The sequence below is a fragment of the Chenopodium album genome, chromosome 11 (assembly GCF_948465745.1).
Source record: "Chenopodium album chromosome 11, dcCheAlbu1.1, whole genome shotgun sequence".
NCBI lineage: Eukaryota > Viridiplantae > Streptophyta > Magnoliopsida > Caryophyllales > Amaranthaceae > Chenopodium > Chenopodium album.
In genome coordinates, this window is record NC_137844.1 from 12,834,848 (window position 1) to 12,857,838 (window position 22,991).

At 34.7% G+C, this 22,991-nt stretch overlaps 1 protein-coding gene across 2 annotated transcripts; it reads right to left on the bottom strand.

Moving 5' to 3' along the window:
• Window positions 1-14,358: 14,358 nt before the first annotated feature.
• LOC145568609 (proteasome subunit alpha type-4-like) lies at window positions 14,359-20,485 on the bottom strand. Of its 2 annotated transcripts, none has more exons than XM_081628041.1 (2): window positions 20,333-20,485; window positions 14,359-15,375 (listed from the first exon to the last, which is right to left on the bottom strand). In XM_081628041.1, the coding sequence occupies exon 2, from the start codon at window positions 15,367-15,369 to the stop codon at window positions 14,617-14,619; it is 753 nt and encodes a 250-aa protein (XP_081484167.1). In that variant the 5' UTR covers window positions 15,370-15,375; window positions 20,333-20,485; the 3' UTR covers window positions 14,359-14,616. The 2 variants fall into 2 exon arrangements, with proteins under 2 accessions (XP_081484167.1, XP_081484168.1); XM_081628042.1 differs by having other exon boundaries at window positions 14,359-15,378; window positions 20,333-20,484.
• Window positions 20,486-22,991: the final 2,506 nt, after the last annotated feature.

Here is a 22,991-nt window from a genome sequence, read left to right on the forward strand (position 1 = left end):
TCTCGTGTATACATTGCTAAAATGCTTAAAATCCTCTGCTTAAGCAACCGGCTCCCGACCATAATAGATATTAATTAACCTAGCTAGGTTTATAACATTATTTGCATTGCATGCATTCCACATCAAAAGCCAAGAACAATCATGAGAGTGAAATAAGTTGGCCATTGATCTTAACTCTTCATAACCTCAGATTAGTACACGACACAAATAAGATACAAAAATCAAGCCTCAAACAGCTCGATCTATTATCATATGATTTGACTATAATATATGCATGCGTTAATATAATAATTCACTCTCAAACTAATCAATTCGTTACATTGATATGCAACTTTCACTAAAAAGTTAGCTGAAAACTCACAAATCATATGCTCCATATGTTATGTTTCTCTCAAACCCTACCTAAACAGTAATTTAAAGCCTGGATACTTCTTACATAACTTATGATTTTATTTTATTATTTTTTTTTTTACATAATGATACAAATTATATGAATATGACCCATCAAAATCTGCATGGAAACTTATGGAGTTTATATTTAATGTGTTGTACGTCATTGTCTTTATCATTTATCCTTTTTTTCAACGTGGAGGTTGTTATGACCATGCCAAAAAGAAATATATTGCAAAAGTTGTAATAATGTATATGCCAGATAGGAGTTGCAAAAGTTATGGTGTTTTTGCATGATCATTCACTCAGTACTTTCTTAATCATGCCATTATTTGGCCGGTTAAAGTTATACACGATTGGTTGATGGGAGACGTTTATGTTAAAAGACTAATTTAACCAAATAAGGTTAAGTTGGATGGTTGAAATACAGGATTTGTTTATATATTTTATCACACTCCCTCATATGAGAGTTATGTAGACTTGAAATGTGGGTGCAACAAGGGCCCTTCATATATTCTGCGCATAATATTCCACTTAAAAGCTAAGTGGGAGAGAGGATGAGATTTGAACTTGTGCCCTTTGCGTCACGTAAACTCTAATACTATGTTAAAGGAGTAACTCAACCAAAAGTTTAAGTTGATGCAGGGTTGAAATCTATGATTGGTTTATATACTTTATTAGTCTACATGTTGATGAGCTTAGTTAGTTTAAATACACGGGTATTATCATCTTAGATTGATGTGTATTATATTAATTTTTTTTTTTTGACAGGTTATTATATTAACTTGATGGTTCAGATATATCTTAGAGTGATACCTAAAAAAATATTGGAATTGAAGGTTAAGTTTTCGGCACATTGCATGAACCACATCAATGCTGTTTCTTGTTTTTTCCATAAGTAAAGTGGGTATATTTCATTTGCGAAGTTGGAAGTAGTTGAGACTTGAGATTTAAATAAGGTTGCTAAATAAAGATCAAAAGAAAAAGAAAATTTAATACGGGTATTATAAATTAGCTATTTTATTTTAAACAAATCAATTCATTAATAAAAAATCATCCGACATCTACAAATGAAATCTAAATTAACAAATACATAAAATTGAATCAAATTAGGGTTTCCTTCATCAAAGCTCTTTCGCTAGAATATACAGCTTTTTCGGAACTATTAAATTGGCTATTAAATTGTACTATTATAGTTAGAGTAGAGTATGTGATTATTGTATAAAGTCAAAGCATGTCAACTAATTTGGAACAAATGAAGTAATAATTTTCAACAACTTTCATCATCATTTTGTGCAAGTTCAATGCGTCTCATGCATAAATTAGTGAAGAAATTCATGGCATTTAAAGAATTATTACTAGTAATAACCTAGTTAATGAATAAAAAAAAGGCGAATAACTTATAAGAGTTATTGTTAAATATGATTAAATAATTCTCTGTATATTCTCCTTCAAAATGATCAGCCATGTACAATAATATAGAGTAGGGAACTTGGAGGGTAAGGCCAAATATTCCCAAGATAAACACAAAATATCCTAAGATATCTATTCACAAATATTATCTTTCCTAATACCCCCCCCCCCTCAAGTTGGAGAGTACGGATCTCGGACACCCAACTTGCGTAGTATAAACTCGAACTTTGCTTTTCCCAAAGCCTTTGTAAAAATGTTAGCCAACTGAACCGTCGTAGGAACATACGAAGGTATAATCATCCCATCTGTAATCGCATCCGAACAAAATGACAATCTGACTCAATATGTTCTGTTCGTTCGTGAAACACTGGATTCTGCGCAATGTATTACGCAGACTGACTATCACAATAAAGGTGCATCCCATTCTCATGTTTAACACCTAAGTCACCAAGAAGTCGCTTCAACCACTTTAATTCACAAGTTGCTGCAGTCATCGAACGATATTCTGCCTCTGCTGAAGAAAGAGAAACATTAGGTTGCTTCTTGGTTTTCCAAGACACTGGGGACAAACCAAGAAGCACAAACCAACCACTCAAGGATAGCCTGGAAAGAGGGCAACCTGCCCAATCTGAATCACACCAACCTTCCAACTGTAAAGCACTGTCGGATCTCAATAAGATTCCCTGTCCCGGGCTCTTCTTTAAATATCTAACAACTCGTAGAGTTGCTTCCCAATGATCAATCATGGAATTCTGCATAAACTGTGATAAAATGTGCACAGAATATGCTAAATCTGGCCTCGTAACAGACAAATAAATCAGTCTGCCTATGAGGTAATGATATTTCTCTATATCCTGCAAAAATTCTCCCTGAGCCAAGGCCAACCTGTGATTCTGTTCCATAGGGAACTCTGCGGGTTTAGCATCTAATAAAGCAGCCTCAGTATTGATATCCAATGCATACTTCTTCTGGCAAATAAAAATTCCCTGTTTATTCCGGGTTACCTCTAGCCCTAAAAAATATTTCAAGACTCCAAGATCTTTCATCTTGAAACAATTTCCCGAATATGATTTAAAATTGAGCATAGCATTTTTATCATTGCGTGCAACAATTAAATCATCGACATATACTAAAACATTGAGCAGCATTTTACCCTTTGTCAGAGTAAATAAAGAATAATCATAATATGACTGTTTAAAGCCATAATTTTTCAAAGCTGTAGCTAGCTTTGCGAACCAACATCTTGGAGGTTGTTTAAGCCTGTACAATGATTTCTTCATCCTGCAAACTTTGTCAGAATTTTTTTTCTCAAAACCAGGGGGAATTTTCATATATACCTCTTCTTCCAAATCACCATGAAGAAATGCATTATGAACTTCCATTTGATAGACTTCCCAATTTTTCACCGCCGCTACTGCAAGAAAGGTTCAAACTGTCACCATTTTTGCAACCGGAGCAAAAGTCTCATTGTAGTCTAATCCTTCGACCTGATGATGGCCAAAGATGACTAATCTCGCTTTCAATCTCTGCAAGTTTTCGTGCTCATCATATTTCTCTTTGTACACCCACTTGCTCCCAAGTGCCTTTTTACCGGGAGGTAATTTCTCTAACACCCAAGTGTCCTGTTCTTCTAGTGCCTGTATCTCATCTGCCATAGCCTTTCTCCAACCCTCGTGTTTCATGGCCTCCCTGAAACCTTTGAGTTCATTTCCTCCTGTAATAGCAGCAATATATTTTCTATGTTTCACATAAAATCGGTGAGAATCAACAAAATGTGTTATAGGGTAAACAGTACCTGAGGGAGGTGATGTCACGAGTGAACTCTGAGTTGGTGTAGATGGACTTTTATTTCGGATAGTATGTGTCACATAATCACGAAACTTTACATTAGGACATTTCGTTCTCATGCCTTTACCCAAGGCATTATCGCTGCCATCCTCAATGTGCGCACCTTGCTGCTGCTGCTCAGCTTGCGAGTGTGGCACGAGTTGCTGGAATTGCTCCACAGCCACGCTGTCCCCCAAGGCCTCCGCACCAGCGCCCGCAGGGGACCCAGCGTACTGGTCAGATTGGCTGGAAGCCCCTGCCGCGGCCTGGCTACGGGCAGGCTCCTCATGCCGCAGGGGGGGCGCGGACTCCGCTGTCTCGGCCTCTCTGTTGCAGCATTCATCATTACCCAAGCACCCCTCATCATATACACTAAACTCATCCTCACTTGCCCCCTCATCCCCACACATCATGGCAGGCAACATAGTAGTAGTAGGAGTGCTAATAAACGGAAATTTGTGCTCCACAAACTTCACATCCCTCGAAACGAAAAATTCGTTGGTCTCCAAATCATAAACGTTCCACCCCTTTTTCCCGAAAGGATACCCAACAAATGCACACTTCCTACTTCTACTAGCAAATTTATCCCCTTTACTCCATAAATTGTATGCATAACATAAGCACCCAAACACCCTAATATACTCATATGAAGGTTGTTTGTTGAATAAAATATGTAAAGGAGTTTTATAATCAAGCAAACGAGAAGGGGTTCGATTTATTAAATGACAAGCCGCTTACACACACTCCCCCCAAAATTTGATAGGTAAATTGGCTTGAAATCTCAAGGCTCTAGCTACATTTAAAATGTGTTGATGTTTCGCTCAACCCTCCCGTTTTGTTGAGGCGTGCCTACACACGATGTCTCAAAATATATCCCATTCTTAAAGAAATATTCTTTCAAGGAATTGAACTCCGTACCATTATCACTCCTCACAATTTTAATTTCTTGAGAGAATTGATGTTTCACAATATTCACAAAATTATAAAACATGCATTCAACTTCCGTTTTATTTCTCAACAAATAAGTCCACACACCCTTAGAAAAATCATCGACAATAGTTAAAAAATAATGAGCACCACAAGACGATAAAGTCTTGTAAGGCCCCCACAAATCTAAATGCACTAGTTCAAATATCCGACTAGCTTTATTTTGACTCAAAGGAAAACTACTCCTATGTTGTTTTGCCCTTGGGCATACATCACAAGATTTAAATTTACAGTACTATGACTCACAAATGGAAGTTGCTCAAGAACTTTTCCCGAAGGATGCCCCAAATGTTGATGCCACAACCTTGCAGACCGATCCACTACTAAAATTCGGCCAAATTGCGACCGTCTCTGACGGTCGTTGAAAATAGTATAAACGGTCGTTAAAATTAATTGCGACCGTCAACGGTCATAACAGGTGGTCGTTATTTACTTGGTCGCAAAAAATCAAAATTGCGATCGATTGACAGTCGCAGATTTTTTGTGACCGTTTTTAAAATTTTCAACGACCGTTTGGAAAACGGGCGCATATTTTATAATTACGACCGTTTTTAGCGCCGGTCGCAAATCTGGATTTTAGCAACCGCTTATGGCCGTCGATAAAATTTTAAAAAAAACATAAAAAAAAGAAAAAAAAACACCCCCTACCTGTTCTTCACAGCCAACCCCACCACCACTACCCACCCTACAACACTACCAGCCACCCCGAACACACCACCTTCACTCCCATAAATCTCACCCAACCACCACGAACTGCCACCAGCCCACCATTAAAGCCACCCCATAAAACCTCCTACCACCGCGCCTACCTCAATCCCCACCACTGCTGCCCACCCAAAAAATCCCTTAACCAAAATAACCACAGAATTATTATATTATAAAAAAAAAAAAGCCCACAAGGTTAACATAAATCAAACTAAAATTAACGAGAAAAAACAACAAAATATGAAAAAAGTTCATGAAATTCGAACAAAATCAACGAGATTGGAACTAAATATGAACAGAGTTCACAAAAGTCAAGAGAAACTCCAAACAAAAATCGAAAAAAAAAAATCAACCAAAATTTGATTAAAATATACATGGAAAAATCAAACAAACAATGAACAGAGTTCACGAAAATCAAACATAATATCAACGAAAAATTGAACAAAATATGAATAAAATTAACAAAAATTCAAAATCAAACGAAATTCGAACAAAAACTCAGAACAAAAATCAGAAAAAAAAAAAAATCAACAAATTTTATAGAAATATAAACATGGAAATTCGAATAAAAAACGAAATAAAACCACAATAATCGAGAATAAACAAAAACAAACAAAATTTTCAGAAAAAACAACATACCTTTACCAATATTTCTTCCTCTTTAGGTTTATATGGTCAAATTCGACCATAAAAACTCTAGATCTGGAATTTTTATGGTCGAATTTGACCATGAAAAACCATAACTCGTTTGTTGAAGAAATCCGAACACCATAATTTGTTTGTCGACGAAAATCCATACACCAAAACTACAGATCTGAAAAGAATGAAGAAGAAAAAGAGAACGAAGATGGAGGGGCGTGAGAAGCGAACGAAAATGGAGGGGCGTGAAATGCTAACGAAAATGGAAACGTGAGAAGAAGAAGAAAGGAAACAGAAGAAGTAAGGATAGAGAAGAAAGAGATGGAGCAGCGTGAGAAAGAGAAGTAAGAAAGAAAGAGCAGGAGAGTAAAAAGAAAGAGGAGGGGTGAGCGGCGTGAGGGAGTGTGAAGTAGATTAGGGTTTGTGAATAAGATATACTTTTACACCGTATTTTTTAATTAAAAAAAAGGTCTTTTACGACCGTTTTTACCGTTAAAGCGGTCGCAAATTATGATATTTATGACCGTCTTTGACGGTCGTAGATTATGACATTACGATCGTCTTTGACGGGTCGCAGATTATGACATTTACGACGGTGTCTTTGATGGTTGCAGATTATGACATTTACGATGGTGTCTTTGATGGTCGCAGATTATGACATTTACGACCGTCTTTGACGGTCGCAGATTATGACATTTACGACCGTCTTTGACGGTCGCAAACGGTTTATTTTAATTTAGAATTATTTTTAATTGTTCAAACATCCTAGCGACCGTCTAAATGCTAAAAATGGTCGCAAAACGGACGTAAATTTGCGACCGTTTTCAAAGCAGTCGTAATATTGCGACCGCATAAAAAACGGTTGCAAATTTCATATTTTGCGACCGTTTTTCAGACGGTCGTAGAAAAACGGTCGCAATTTAGCTGAATTTTAGTAGTGATCCCCATCAATCTTCAGAGTCTTCACTGTCGGAACACCACGGAAATAATAAAGTCCATCTACTCGTTCACCCGCTCCAATCACCTTCCTCGTCGTTAGGTCTTGTATAGCACAAAGTTTGTCAGTGAATTGCATAATACAATTGGATTCATCACTTAATTGAGTAGCCGAAATTAAATTGCAATTTAATTTAGGCACATAAAGAACATTATTAATCTTCAATCCGCCTTCCAAGATCACTGAACCGGTTTTAGAAGCCTCGACATAGGTATTTGACAACCAATTGGATCCCCTATAGTCGATTGCACAATTGGATCCAAGGTATTTGACAACCAAGAAACCAACATAGATTGGACAGCCACCCAATCCTCAAGCTTCTCAGAATCAGTCGACTTTGCAACCGATCCATCGATGAAACCAAATTTCCTCTTAGCCTTGAAATCCGTCCTCACATCTCTAGCCCATTCATCATAATTATCACCCCTCAATTGAATAGGAGTAATAATATTCCATGGCCCGTTGCTCGAACCAAGATGAAAGGTCAAGTCGACCTTCGATTTTCCTCCATCCCCTCCCGTCATCCCTCAAACTCACGCACAAAGGAAGAGAAAAAAAAATAAATTGATTTTGACAACCCTCACGGAATCACAGTGATGATCGAAGTTTATGAAAAACAACATTCAAAAGAAAAAAAAAAAAAATTGGATCTCACTCAGGCTCTTGATACCATGTTAAATATGATTGAATAATTCTCTGTATATTCTCCTTCAAAATGATCAGCCATGTACAATAATATAGAGTAGGGAACTTGGAGGGCAAGGCCAAATATTCCCAAGATAAACACAAAATATCCTAAGATATCTATTCACAATGTTTCCACAATATTCACAAATATTATCTTTCCTAATAGTTATATATACATTGATATAATGATTTTTTTAATGGAAATTAAAGAGTTAGAACTAATAACATAGTGATTGCTGACAGTGAGCGAGGGATATTTGAAGTTGCTAGAGCTTTCCTCCCGATCTAGGTGATCGTGGGACCGATTTTCATCACCTGCTCGCTCTTGTGGTTCTCTAAACAACAACAACAAAAAAAAAAGTAGTGATCATTTCAATTTAGTCAATAATATATGAGTACGTTTTCAATTGAGTGTGCAGCACGATTTCTACCCATTTAAAGGACCTAATTAAGATTTTTTGGTTGCATTACCGACGATTATGGACAAAATCTTGATACATTATTTAATTAATTAACCAAGTGAGAGTGTGAGACATATCATGTTGATATGACTATTATTAGCTATCAAATGAAACCGTAACAGTGTATTGACTATAATACTACTGTATAATTTTAAATATGTGTTTGAAACTAGCAAAATTAGCCATACATATTCATTGTTTTGTTAGTATTCAAATTATTTTTCAAAAGACATTAACATTGCGTTTAGTAACTCAACTCATTAATGATGTAAACTACTCTAAAGTATATAAAATATATAGAAATGTAAGCATTTCTCAATCTTTTTTCTTGTTTGTTTATTGATTAGATTACAATAATGGAAAATTACTAGTGTGGATATGTCGATAAATCATAGTTGTTACTTGTACAGTTTTTCGTGATTGGGCCATTTTGGTTTACCGTATATATTATTTCCAACAAAATTTAAAAAAAAAATAAAAATAAAAATTAGGTTCATAGATTTAGGGTCAAATAAGTAGGGAGTTAAAATAAGAAGGATGACAAGGAATCTCATACGTTCAAATAAAATGATCCAATGGCTTTAATAACATGTTTCATTAATGGCAGAACTGTAAATAATAAAAAAAAAATTCCACATTTCTTTATCTTCTCCAGTGTTTCTCTTCTTCTCTTTCTCTCCATGTTCAGCACTATACCTTTTTTTTTTTCTTTCTTTAAGAGTAATTTTCTCCATCTTTGTATCTCCACCCCATTCCTCTCCTTCTCTCTCCTCCTTATTCATCTCTTTTCCTACCCTTTTTCTCTAAAATTTTATAAGTTTTTTTCATGAATACGTACAGTAAATGTATCATGAATATAGCAGGTATTAAAGAAAATAGAGAAGATTAAGCATAATATCTAAATTATTAAACGTGCATTATTCTTGTAAAAAATGTGCATATTTTAAAGTTGATATGTGCGTGCGTATTTACTGATAGAAATGTGCAAATCCTATGTACTAAAGATGCATATTCTTTTAATCAAATGTGCATCATGCTATATATCCTTAAAGATGAAGAAGGTATGTCTATTTTAAACACTGGTCAATAAATTGATGATTATTTCCACAATCCATCTTTACCAAGTTATAAGATAGATCATGTGCTACATTGTGAATGGTAATCCTAGAATGTTTAACGTTATGACGAGTTCGAGATTGCAATACGGCAATTGAACTCACCAGGGTTATGAAGCGCGAAAATACTTATTATTGGGTTTTCAAATTACTCCTAACGACAATTATTTTCTCATCTCTAAAATCAAAAACTTGTTTGTTACAAAAAATCAATAGTTTGAACTTTGAATAAGTTCTATTAGGGGGGGGGGAGAGAGAGCCTGTTGCAGTGAAGACAGAGATCGAAAGGAAAAAAAGTATATGCATAAATTTTGAATTAAACGTGCATAAATTTTGAATTAAACATGCATAAATTTTGTAGTAAATGTGCATAATCAAGATTCCTTCTCATTCTTTTCATTTTAAGATCCTTCTCATTGGATCTCAACCCTAGGTTAATATCTCATTCATTTTAACAAAATAGGGCACATAATATATCGTTGGAACCAATAAGAGTTGGCTCAAGTAGTAAACTGCTTGATGTCGCTGAAGGGAGGCCTCGAGTTCAAGCCTCACCGAATATAGAAAACTTTTGTTGGGAGACTCACCCACCATTAGTAAGGTAGGCAACCCTAGTTGGATGTAGTCGGAGCTAAGCTCCGGTGAACCGAGTGGGGCAAACTTTAAAAAAAAATATCGTTGGAAAGCATTGTAAGGCCCTGTTCTTTTGAGCTTCTAGGCAGAGTAGAGTAGAGCAAAGCAGGGGTCAGTAGAGCAGAGCAGGTTAAATTTCAGCAGAGCAGATTTCAGGATAGCAGAGCAGAGTAGAGCCGAGCCGAGCAGAGCACGGCAGATTTCAACATTATTATTAATACTATTATTAAAGTTATTATTATTAATGTTGTTGTTGTTGTTGTTGTTGTTGTTATTATTATTATTATTAAGTGCATATACCATTGATTTAGGTGAGTGAAAATATAAATAAATGTGTACCATATTTAACATATGTTAATAGTAGAAAGATAAAAGACGACGGTTTACTTATATGTATTTCACGAAAATTTTAAAATAAAATGATTTAATGAGTGTAGACACCCAAACGTGTCTCCCCAAAAAAAATCAAACCCGGTGATGAATACCTTTCACGTCGAATCATAATCGAATGAAGTGAAAGGGTGGAAAGTCTAGTGTTGCGGTTAGTTTTTGTTTCTTTTCTTTCTCTCTATTTTCAAAAACCTATTTTATGAAAATAGACAATCCAATTTAGTTTGGTCCATGGCAGGGGTCCAATAATAGTGTAGCTGGATTGGGCTCGAAAAGAGCTTTCCAACGATATATTATAAGCCCAATTCCGATGAATAATGAGGAAGTTATGGCCAAATTACTAAACTAGGCCTGGTTTGACTTTTATATGCGGCCCAATGATCTAAAGGAGGGCCCATTATGATTTATGATTCCTAATGCAATTAGGATTGATTATAGTCTTTTAGAATTTCTAGAAGGTTCTTTTGAATCCTAATGTGATTAGCATTGATAAATGAGTTTTATTTAGAATGAAAGAAGTGTTTTAAATAAAATTACAGTTTTATCCCTCGTACGGTAAATTTTATCAGAAATAGGAAAACGTGTGGAAAAATTGTCTGCAGCGCCGCACCACAGGCTGTCGCCTGGCGACAGAGGCTATTCCTTTTCGAAGTCTGATTCTTTTTTATCATATCCGGGCTGATTTTCGTTATAAATAGGGTCCTTAAACCTCCGTTTTCAATCATCTACAATCTACAATCAACAATCATCAACTCTCATTAAGAATTTCTTGATACTCTCTCTCTCTCTTTCTAAACCAACTTTTCACAAACAAAATTCCTCATACATTAGCACTAGACACACCTAGCTAAGTTCGAAGCTGCCTTCACCGTAGACGTGAAAGGTTATAATTTCTGAGGGTTTGGTCTCAAATCTCTATTTCAATTATTTAATTTGTTTGTTTTATATTTTCCTTGAATTTACTAACGTATGTATTTTGTTATTAGAAAGAGGTACGAGGCATCCAAGTAAGTGCTTTAATTGTTTAATTGATCTTATGATATAGAAATCATGTTAAGATTGTTATTTTGGTTCCTAGTATCATGTTAGGATGCTTTCCTTAGTATGATATTTAGGGTGATTTGCTTATATCAATTATGATTTCTAGGATGCTTCCTATTTTCTTTCTTAATAGCATGTTAGTATCATGTTAGGGCTAAAGATTTGATCTTTATTGTTTAGTGACATGCTAGGGTTTGTTATTAATCTTGTTAGTATCATGCCTAGGATCTTGCTATTATTATGCTTTAACATGATTATTGTTATTATGATTATTATTTTTATTATTATTATTATGTTGCTTGATATATTTTATTTGTTGTTGTTGCTTGATCACGCCTTTTATGCATGTTTAAAGGGAATTTGTACTTGTAATCACACTTAATAAGATAATTAATAATCTTGTTTAGGGTTAATATGATTATAATTCAAGTGATCGCCAATAATAGAGTTATTTGTGCATTAATATTCAACCAACATAGATAAACAGGTTTAGGTTTAACTTAATGATTGCATGTTAGTCAGAAAGCGCACATGAATACGAGAAGAATAAAGTAGAGGCTTATTATTAGGGCAGGTTCAATCTCTTTTAGGTTGGATTCGTACCTTCATCGCCGAACACCAGTCATGGTTCTAGACCTATTGGAGTTGACGATCTCATGGATCGTTAAGGGGTGTAACCTTCACCCTGTGAACGGTTTACAAGTTCCTAAAACTTGTTGGCGACTCTTTTGCTCTAACTTCCTTCCCTTTGGACGCCACCATGCTTAAATATGATCACAGTGGGGTTCAAGTTTGGGGTAATGCTTGAAATATTCCCTACAAGGAGTAATAATGATTTTACTTATAAATTTGTCTTAATCATATATTTTTAACCCTCAAAATAATAATGATATACAAAGTACTACTTGAAAACAACCTCTTTTTTTTTTTAATTCTTAAATTGTATGAAAATATTTGAAAAATAATTCAACTCAATGAACTAACAATCAATACCCACATAAAATGTTTCTACACATTATGATCCTAATATCAAATGTTTATAAAAAGAAATTGTTATTAATTGTTATTATTATTATTTATTTTTTTGAAAGAATTGTTATAATTATTAGAAATTATTAATTAATAATATTATTAAATATTAATTCTTAATAGTTTGAATTATTAAATATTATTATTGATAATTATTATTATTAATTATTATTATGATTAATAAATATTAATTATTAATAATAATAATTATTATTAAATTTATTTTTAATATTAATAATTATTATAGTTATTCAAAATAATAAATTATTATCATCAATACAATATTAATTATTATTATTGAATATTAATTATTATTATTGTTATTATTAATTATTATTTGAAAATAGAGCAGAGCATAGCAGATTTCTTTTCAGCAGAGCAAAGCACAGCAGTGCGGATTTGATTTGAGCAGAGCAGTTCTAAAGAACGGGACCTAAGTCTATTTTTCAACACAATTAGAATTAGGTTCATATCACTTCTAGATTTTAATATATGGTGAAAATAGTGTGTGTTTGTCGAATTTGGACTGATTTTAGTAATTTAATCATATCTCCTTCATTAATTGGACTTATAATATATCATTGCGACTCTTATTTAAAGGGTTGGGCTATCTAGATATAGGGTTTGTATAAATATATGAAACACAAAAATTAGATTTCCTCGGTTTTAGGCTGTTGTTATGATAAAGAATGAAAATTGGTTAAGGCTGATGGATTTTAAGCTAAAAAAAAGGTTTGGGCTATTGAAATGGCTAAAATAAGCTTAGATTATTTGGCAAACCAGATCAAATTAGCCAATAAAGGTATTTACCCCATCGAGCTTAATATATTTGTGGAGACATTTTTAAATGTCTACTAAAGCCCCCGACTTTGACTAAGTCTGAAGTTATGACATTTCCTTTGGCGAAGAAACATATTAGAGAAGATAAAATTTGCTTGCAATGGGACTATGGGAAAGAAACAATCTTATACGCCCTTTTTGAGTGCACAGCTGCTAGCAAAATCTGGGAGGTTAGTTCTTTTACTACTTGCTTCGTGAGACCCTTGTAGGCTCATTCCAAGAGCGCATGAAACTTATGGCAAGGAAATTTACCAAATGTGCGCTATCAATTTTTGCTACTTTGGCTTGGGCTTCGTGGACTAGCATAAATAAGAATATACATGAGCAGTCTTCGCATGACCCAAGAATGCTAGCAACAGGCTTCGTCAGGTATGTACAAGAGCATAATCTGTATGCCAGTAGACTCGGGTGCTGTGAAAAGTGGTGTTGGATCAGCTACAGCTTGGCATAAACCCCCTTATGGTGTGATGAAAATAAATATAGATGCTACTATTCTACATGGCACTGAAGTAGGTCTCAGGGTTGTTGCATATGACTTAAATGTGAAGGTGCTTGTTACTGCAGTCCAACGCCATGAAAGAGGATGGGAGCCAAGCATCGCTGAAGTAGTAGTTCTGAGCTTTTGGGTGGAAATTGCAAGACAATTTGGTTACTCGAGAGTTTGGTTGGTGTTGTTCAGAACATTAGAGGCAAGCAGGAAGGTTTAAGCAATATTTTTCTATTCATCATCGAGTTATTAGCTCAACGTCTTTATTTGATGCTTTTCATTGTAATCATGTAAAGAGGGTGGATAATACTTTAGAACACTTAACTAGAGGACCCAGCATAAAATTCTCTCAAACTCATGAAAGTAACGATAGAAGTGATTCACTACTAAGTATATCTTCCTCAATAACAAGCAGTGGTCAAGGGATGAATGGTTTTAAAAAGTCAGTTCAAGGTTCTTAAGAAACAAAAATCACCTGTTACGAACAATAGCTACGGAGAACGACTTAGGGTCTGTTCTGATTGACTGAACTAAGCTGAACTGAACTTATTGGAGCTGAACTGAACTGAATATTTTATAAGAGAAGGAAAATAAGAACTGAACTGAACTGGAAATAATCTGAAGAGAACACGCCCTTGGTAGAGCTCAATGGGATTTTGAATCAGTAAGATTGGAACCAAGGAGGAAAAACATGAAAGAGAAACGAAAACATTTAAATGGAAGAAACAATTGAAAGCCTTTGTTACCTAGTTCAACCATCATCATTGATACAAGAATCCATGACTAACCACAGCTTGAACAGCAGCATATATAACAATCAAAAACTACTGGGTGGAGAGTGCGCCCTATTTTTGCATAGTTCAAGACAAGGCAATAATTTAAGCAAGACACAAGTCAAATCTAACAGAGATATTACAGAAATTTCAGCATGGAATAAGCTCTAAGGACATAAATCATGCTAAGAGATGCCATATCTTAAGAGGTTTCTGCAGCAGGTTGAGTCAGTCCAGACTTGGCCAATAGCCCGTTCAATGATTCTGGAGTGTGTACCTGGTACTTAATTTTCCCAGAAGGCAGAAGGTAAACCTCAGCCAATTCAAGCTTCTCAGAAGTAAGACTTGTGCTGTCCATAGTCTTGCTGAGGACCTTCAAAGCAAGCTGGACAGCATCTTCCCGAGTGACATCATCCTTGTAGTCCTGCTTAAGCATAGACTGTGCAGCTTGGTTGTTTGCTCCGATTGCAGTAGCTTTCCAACCGCCATAATTGCCACTTGGGTCACTCATGTAAAGTTGGAACCCATAGTTCTTGTCCCACCCGGCAAAGAGAAATGAAACTCCAAATGGTCGAAGCCCACCAAACTGAGTGTAACCCTGCTTGGTATCACAAAGAGATTGAACAAGCTGCTCAACAGGCATCGGTTCTTGGTAAGAAAAAGTATAACGCTGAGCTTGGACACGAGCTGTATTGATAAGGATGTTAGCGTCGGACATGATACCAGCCACAGCACAAGCTACATGATCATCAATCTTGTACATCTTCTCAGTTGAGGTGGAAGTCTGAAGGAGCTTAGAAGTCACTTTTTTCTCACCAACCAAAACAACACCATCTTTTGCCAAAATACCTATGGCACTTCCAGCATTCCCAATGGCCTCCATGGCATACTCCACTTGGTATAGCCGACCTTCTGGGGAGAAGATTGTTGTACGACTATCATACCTCCGAGACATGATTTACTACTGCCAGAACAAATGAAAATCGTCAGTGTATCATCAAAAATATATCAAGTTATAATTGCCCCATGTTACACATCAAAACTTCTAAAAGTTGGAACAAGCAGCAGTTCATTTTCTTAAAAAAATATCACCCAACATCAAGCATAAACCAATTTTATAAATGTCATGTTCAGATTCTTGAGGTTAGTGCATACATGGTGAAATTCAGTTTATGTAATGTTGGGAGACAATGCTCCCGAAAATTCAAATTTACAAGATTCATACATTATTCATTCATACAACATACTGAATATACTCAGACTTTATTTACAATACATATAAATTAAAAATTCAACCAACTCACCAACAGATACATAAATAATCAGGTACTAAAATTTTACATCTAAAAACACTCCACCAATAAAGTAAAAATGAATAAAGATGTAGACATTGATGAAAAATTTTCAGCTTTGGTGCTTCTAGGTCATGACTTCACAAACAGAGGAAGAGAATATTGCCCTGGGGATAGATATATGACATGTTGAGGTAGATGAGACAGAAAGAGTCAAGGAGATGAGAGATTAAGGGATGAAGAAGGCTGAGGTGGAGTAAGAAAGAGAGAGAAAAGGGGCTGCTGGGTTAATTAAAAGGAAGGTACGGGTCAACTTAGGTTGGATCAGGACCCTGCACAGGATCCAAGTCCTACCACCTCCCAGGCTCCCATAAAGATCTGGATTATTTTTTTTAAGGACTAAAATTCAGACATTAATCAGCAGATTCTTGTCACGTTCTTTTTCTGAATTCTTATCCCTAAATACAGCTTTAAAATGATGTAGAGCAATGACAAACTTGCAAGAAAATTCCATGTTTTTGATGCACATATTTTCGTACTTCATATCAATACAAGAAAAAATCCAAATATTATTCAAGTGTTTCTGTCAATACAAAAGGTAGTGTCCATGTCTACAACACAAGCCCAAGTTCAAGCTTGACACAAATCTTCCTACGGCATGCATTATATACAAACACAGGAGAACAACCTTACCATAAACCTTGATATTATTAAGCAAAAATAAAATAAAATAAAAAAATAAAACAAAAAAATAAACCTTGATATTTAAGCAAAATTCAAATGTAATATTTTAAATTGATTAACAAAAAAAGAGCAAGTCAATATAAACTAAAATAGCTTTCAATTCAAACTTGCAGTCTGCGAACTACATTTTTGAAAAAACCATGCTAAGCTAATCCTTATACATGCAACATGTAACCAGATAATAATAATGGTAGCCAAACCATGGTAACAATAACTAAGAAATCCTTCCATGTAATTTAGATTAAGGGAATAACAGAAATAACTGCTTCTAATAGCATAATTAGACTTTAGGAATAGGAAATAACAATAACCCCAGAAATCCTTTCATTATATCCACTCTCCAACCATCTCATCACTGAAGTGAGGAGTCAACAGACCAGACCAGACTGAAGCTCAAATTCCGAAGATCTAACCTCAAATAGACAAAGTCAAGCCAGTTTGGTGACTTTTTCAGAAATCCTTGATATCTCTGAAATTATATCAGCAACAACACAGTATGAATCCCGTCAGGATGGGACCTAGGGAGGTCTACATGTATGCAATTCACCACTAAATATTCATGAACTAAGTAGAGAGAGGGATTTGAATTCGATAGTCAACAAAAAAGGGTGAAGGAGAAATTTTGTAGAGAGAGGGAGGAGAGAGGAAACAACAGTGGATAGAGAAAGAGAGATGGCGGGTACAGGAGAAAGGCAAGCAGACGGATGTTGGGCTGGGTTATTTATTACCCTCCATTTGGGGTATAGGCTCATATAATTCTTCCCATTCCAGCCTTAACGCAGGGTCCGTGATTATTAAGCCATGAAATATTTCCGCCCAGTGCCACAATCCAAGCAAGGCCTAAATTTTGATGGTATCTTAAAATCATAGTTCCTCCAGTTTTTAATACTTGCAAGTTGCAACACACTTTTTCACAGTAGAAAAGTGGGCCTCCCATGATTTAATACACTTAAAATGAGGATGAGAGATTGTTAGGAGTATAATATAGTGGGGCCATGAGCTTATAATAGTATAGCTTTCACCAAAAACAAAATCCAATTGTAGTGTGTTGCAAGTATTGTGATATTCCTTTTTTAGTGAAGTATTGCAAGTATAAAAAACCTGAGGAAGTACTAAAGTTCATGATGTACTTTTCTATCTTGGCCAGCGCAAACTAATACCATGAATAAAAACTTTCAGCAACGTAGCCATTACCTTGTGTAACTTACTCCTAATATTTACTCCCATCATCCCAAATAAAATCCCCATATTCTCAATCTTAGTTTTAAAAGGCGCAAGGCGCACCAAGACGCAAATGGTCCTTGCAGCCTAGTTTGTATGCAAGGCGCATGTATTTTATATTTGTTTCAAATTATTTTTTACTTTGATTGTACTTCATACCAATTAAAAAGATTCATAATAAATTAAAAAATGATATATGTAAAGCTAAGGTAGTCTGAATTTGAAAAATGTCCATCATTCTTCAATTTATAACTTAAATTGTAGTTATTTTCCTCGAGGCACAAAGACGCACCTTACCAAAGGCGAGCCTTGCCTAGCTAGAGCCTGGGAGCGAAGCACGCCTAGGTGCGCTCGAGGCACACTTTTTAAAACCAAGTTCTCAATCTATGCGTATTTAGGAGACGTGAATAGAAAGAAGGAAAAAAAAAAGGGAGATTATGAGGTTTGGTCCAGAAACGAGGAGTAAAACTCCTTACTTACAAAATAAATTCAGTTCAAATGAAAAAAATAAATAAAATAAAATAAAATAAAAACAAGTACAAGGTAGCCTGCCATTCCTCAAACTAACACCTGTATATCTACTTAATCTGGAACCCTCTGGCTATATAGTTTCCTTCCAGCATTCTATCTTGTCATTGTTGTCTTGTTGCCTTGATGCATCACCAAAAGGTCCAAAACTACACTATAAGCAGATAGCATGAGCTAGGGTACTTTCCCATGAATTATTTTAGTAAGCTCATGTACAACTATAAAAAGTAATGCCTCAAAGTAGATCCTTAATAATGCCCTATATTAATATTGACCCACTCCATGTTCCGCTAGGTAGTCTTAGTTTAGTCTTAATTTCCTCATAAATGTATAAATCACTCAATGTATCCAATATAGACACCTTCATAACAATTTCCTTGCATTTGATCAGACTTTTCTATATGCAACTCATTCTTCTTATTTTGTAAATGCATATATTAAAGGCATAAAATGATGCATTTAAACCCACACATCAAGGGAATCTTTGGCAACTGCTTGTCTCAAACAGAGGTAACATAAACCCAGTGTTTGCCTTTCGTGAAATCAAATGGACCAAAACTGAGTGTGTTCAAATCAAACAAATTGAACAAACAAACTTAGTACATATGTTTGCAGGAACAAATATAACATAATAAGCTTGTTATTTTTCTTGAAAAATAAAATTAATCATGTCTCCTGTAGAGCCAACAAACCTAATATATATAGTTTATACAGCCTGCCTACAAAAATTCAAAAAAGAAAAATAATAAACCAAAACCTACTGCAATAATTAGTCCTACATGAAAAGTAACAAGCTGCAATTTATTTGCATTACCAACTTATAATGACAAAAGCAAACTAGTAGTCTAATACTAAGCTTCTACCGACAACTAAATAAAGTAACTTGAAGTTGGAGATAGCCCCTGTAATTATGCCCATGTACAAATAACTTATGGCAATGACATGCCTTTACTCTTTTCTAATGGTTATACTAGTCCACTAACATCAGTATCAATCCAAGCTCTAAAATACCCTTCAGCAAAGGCAATAATTAAATCAAGGAATACTAGTTGCTTGCTCAAACCACATATAGCAGAAATCACAGTGCCAGCATGACTCTCTAAGGCTCTCATATCATGGAACCAAATTAATTCTCTAATAGAGTTGCCTCCCTCCTCACTCTTCTCTCAATCACCCCCTCCCATAATTTCAGAGCATGACCAAGAAAGAGTCTATACAAATATAGGGCAATGTAGTTATTACACAGCTAAATGCCACCTTATATGCTTCTATGGCCTATACATTTTCATATATTTATCTACCATTACTGTCCGTCTCTGTCCAATCGATCACCATTTACCAACCTTTACCGCCTCTCATTGACATAAGCCTCACCCACTACAACTTTTCCAATTTCATTCTTTAAGCATCCTACTTGATCAAGACCTCTAAATTTACGCTCCCTCAACCTGCATATATTATTTTCTTCTTCTCTTCCACCTCTAATCCATATGCCCATTTGACTTAGAACTGGCTTCTATCACCGCTGACTCCGCCTCTCTCTTATCACTCATACATTTCACTACTGGCCATGTTATCATCTTCTGGGACATTGTAACCAAACCCTTATATGCTCTCTTCTTTTGCCACGCTTGTCCTGCCTAGTTTCGGTTTTTGCCACTTCATTCATCACCTCTATCTTAATTATCTGAAGTAATTTTCCCTACTTCCTACTTTATCATAAGATGTTTTCCCTAAAACCCAAAAGCACAAAAAATTCAATAAACAAGTTCGTTAATTTTCCTTCAAATTCTGGGAAAATCATGCAAGAAAACAAAATTTAGAGCTCCAAGCTATGCCAAAACCCTAACTTGGGATTTCGCTACTTCAACCACGGAAAATCAAAAACCCCAAAACGCAAAAATGACTAGATTTTAAGCAATTAGCACATAATTTCTAAGCAATTAACCTAATTTACTCATGAAATAACCCATCTATTCCATAATCATTGAATCGTAAAATTGAATAATCAAACAAATCGACAAATTGAGCAAAATAAAAGACGAAATAATAGATCAAAAAAATGTTGAAAGAATCAGTGATTTTAGAAATCAATTAGCGGAAAGAATAAGAAGATGATTGATTGAAACTAACCTTTAGAAATGCAGAGAGATCGATCCAAAGGAGGAGAGAAATGGAGATGAGAGTAAAGTGTGATTTGCAATTGCAGTGGTGTATTTGGCTTGAGCGTTGGACAAAGGTGACTAACCTAAAGCAAACTAACCATCCGTCAAAAGAAAAATTGAAGTTAGGATTTATTCTGATTTAATAATGAAGTAGCTGCACGAGTGAAGTGATTGAATATTTTACTCCGTATAAGGGATGAAAATTAAGAATTGAACTGAACTGATTGGAACTCAACTGAACTGAAACTAAGTTGAAGAGAACAGGTCCTTAATGGCATAAAAGAGCCAAGTTAAGTTTTCTTGGTTTTGGCCTTTTGAGTTGAAGTTTGGGTTCGGGTTCAACTTCAACTTTAAGGTTAAGGTTAAGTTTAAGTTCAAGTTCGAACAAGTGTAACAGTGTGTTTGGATTGAAGGAAATGGAGGGAAAGGAAGGGAAGGAAAATGGAGAGATGAGGTATCTTTCATTTGGATAACAAATAAGGGAGAAAGGGAATTGGAGGGGAGAGAAATGGAGGGATTAAATTGTAGGAAATTGATCTCTCTAACAATTGAGAGATTTAGAAGGAAATTTACAATTCTTCCCTCCCCTTCTTTTCCTTCCCCTTTTTTTATCCAAACACAGTGTAAGTGAAATATTAGTAAGTTTTAATATATGGAGTACGAGCATCATCAATAATGAGGGTTAGATGGTTCTTAAGGTGGAGAGAAAATTTAAGGGCTAGTTCTTAGACAACAAATGATACAAGTAGTTTTTAGTTTGGAGTTTGCAATTACTTACCTGAAATCTGAAGTACGACACAAAATGACGTAAACTAGTACTACTATTACTGCATTTTGCATGTGATTGTATATAAAAAAAAATTGAAAAATTGTACAAAATCTGCAAAAGTAACTCTTAGTAGGAGTCGGTGCATTTCTTTGGTTAAACCATATCTATTCTCTAATGATGAGACTCGACTTTGAGTATTAAAACGAATAATGAGTTGTTTTTTATACCTGGTTTTGATACCTAACCCATTTCTCAATTTAGCAACCTATGTGATATATAATTTTTCAATGGTGACTCTCTTAAGTATACTAATGTCATTTTCCAATATGGTTCACTGCATCCGACCAATTAAATAAACAATTTTAAGTTTTTACAAAAACATTAAAAGTTTAATAAAAAAATAAATCAATATAAAATTAATAAGGGCCCACTTTTTTGTCAATTGAGACTCAAAATTAGGTATCTAAGCTTAAAAACCTTTTTTTTTTTTTTTAAATTTTATTATTATTTGTATCTAAGTTTAAACTTATTGGTAACCTTTACAAAAAAAAAAAAAAAAAAAATACTCTCTCTCCTAAAAAAAACTCTAATGAGTTTCACCATTTAGAGATAATCTATATGAAGGGTGACTTTTGGTAGAAGTTGTTGATGATGTGGCATAGGAGAGAGATTAAGAACCTCCATTTTAGATACTCTTCGCTATCAATGCTCTTAGAGCATAAGAGCATCAATAATGGGGGTTCTTGATGGGTTTCTTAAGGATACAAAAATAATAAGAGTTAGCTCTTGTATAAGAAATAGGAGTGTTTAATTTGGAGTTTGCGAATGGGGCTTCTCAAACAAGAGATCTCTTTCTTGGTAAGAGTAAGTGATGTTCATTCCAAATTCATATGGGCTTTACATGTGTACATTTGCTTTACTTTACATTTAGAGAGAGAGAGGAAAAAAAAAAAACTATGTAAGACAGATCGAGAAAGAGGAGAAAGATTAAGAGACATACCTTGAGAGATGATGTATTTCCTTGATTATATGAAGTGCGATTCTTAATAACGGCTGATGATGATTTGGTATAGGAGAGAGATTAAAAGTCTCCCTTCAAGACACTTCCTATTACTTATGTAGTGTTATGTGATTAACACATTATTTACTCAGGCTTTGTTCTGCTCATCTTGTTTCCACTTATTTCAGGAAAAATTAATTCAGATAAGGGTTAGTAAGTTCAGATAAGATAACTTCAGGAAAAATAAGTTCAGATAAGTTGTGATAAGGGTTAATCAGGGCTATCCAAGTTCAAATTATAACTAAAATAAGTTCTAACAAGGTCTAATAAGTTTAGATAAGATCAGATAAATTAAGATAAGTTCAGATTAGATCAAATAAGTTTAGATAAGTAATCAGATAAATTAAGATAATTCAAATTAGATCAAATAAGTTTAGATAAGTAAAAATCAGGTGAATAGAACGCACCCTCAGGCCTGTTCTGTTCACCTTATTTCAGGAAAAATAGGTTCAGATAAGATAAGTTTAGAAAAAATAAGTTGAGCTAAGTTGTGATAAGGGTTAATCAAGGCTAGCTAATTTCAGTTTATAACAAAAATAAGTTCTAATAAGGGTTAATAAGTTCAGATAAGTAAAAATCAGATGACCAAAACGCATCTTTATTTATGTGCTTCTCCAATCTATTTATGTACATATCAACACATATCATTTGAGAACTGAAAATATAGTCCTATTAGTTCAACTAAAAATTGACATTTTTTAATGCTTGTAGTGTTAGATAATTATTCTTCAGCTTACCAAGTAAAAGTGTTGTTGTAAAAAAAATTAAAAAAAAAAAAAAAAAAAAAAAAAAAAAAGG

Coding starts and splice junctions, on each gene's coding strand:
- LOC145568609 (XM_081628041.1), bottom strand. CDS start 15,369: ATGTCTCGGAGGTATGATAGTCGTACAACAATCTTCTCCCCAGAAGGT.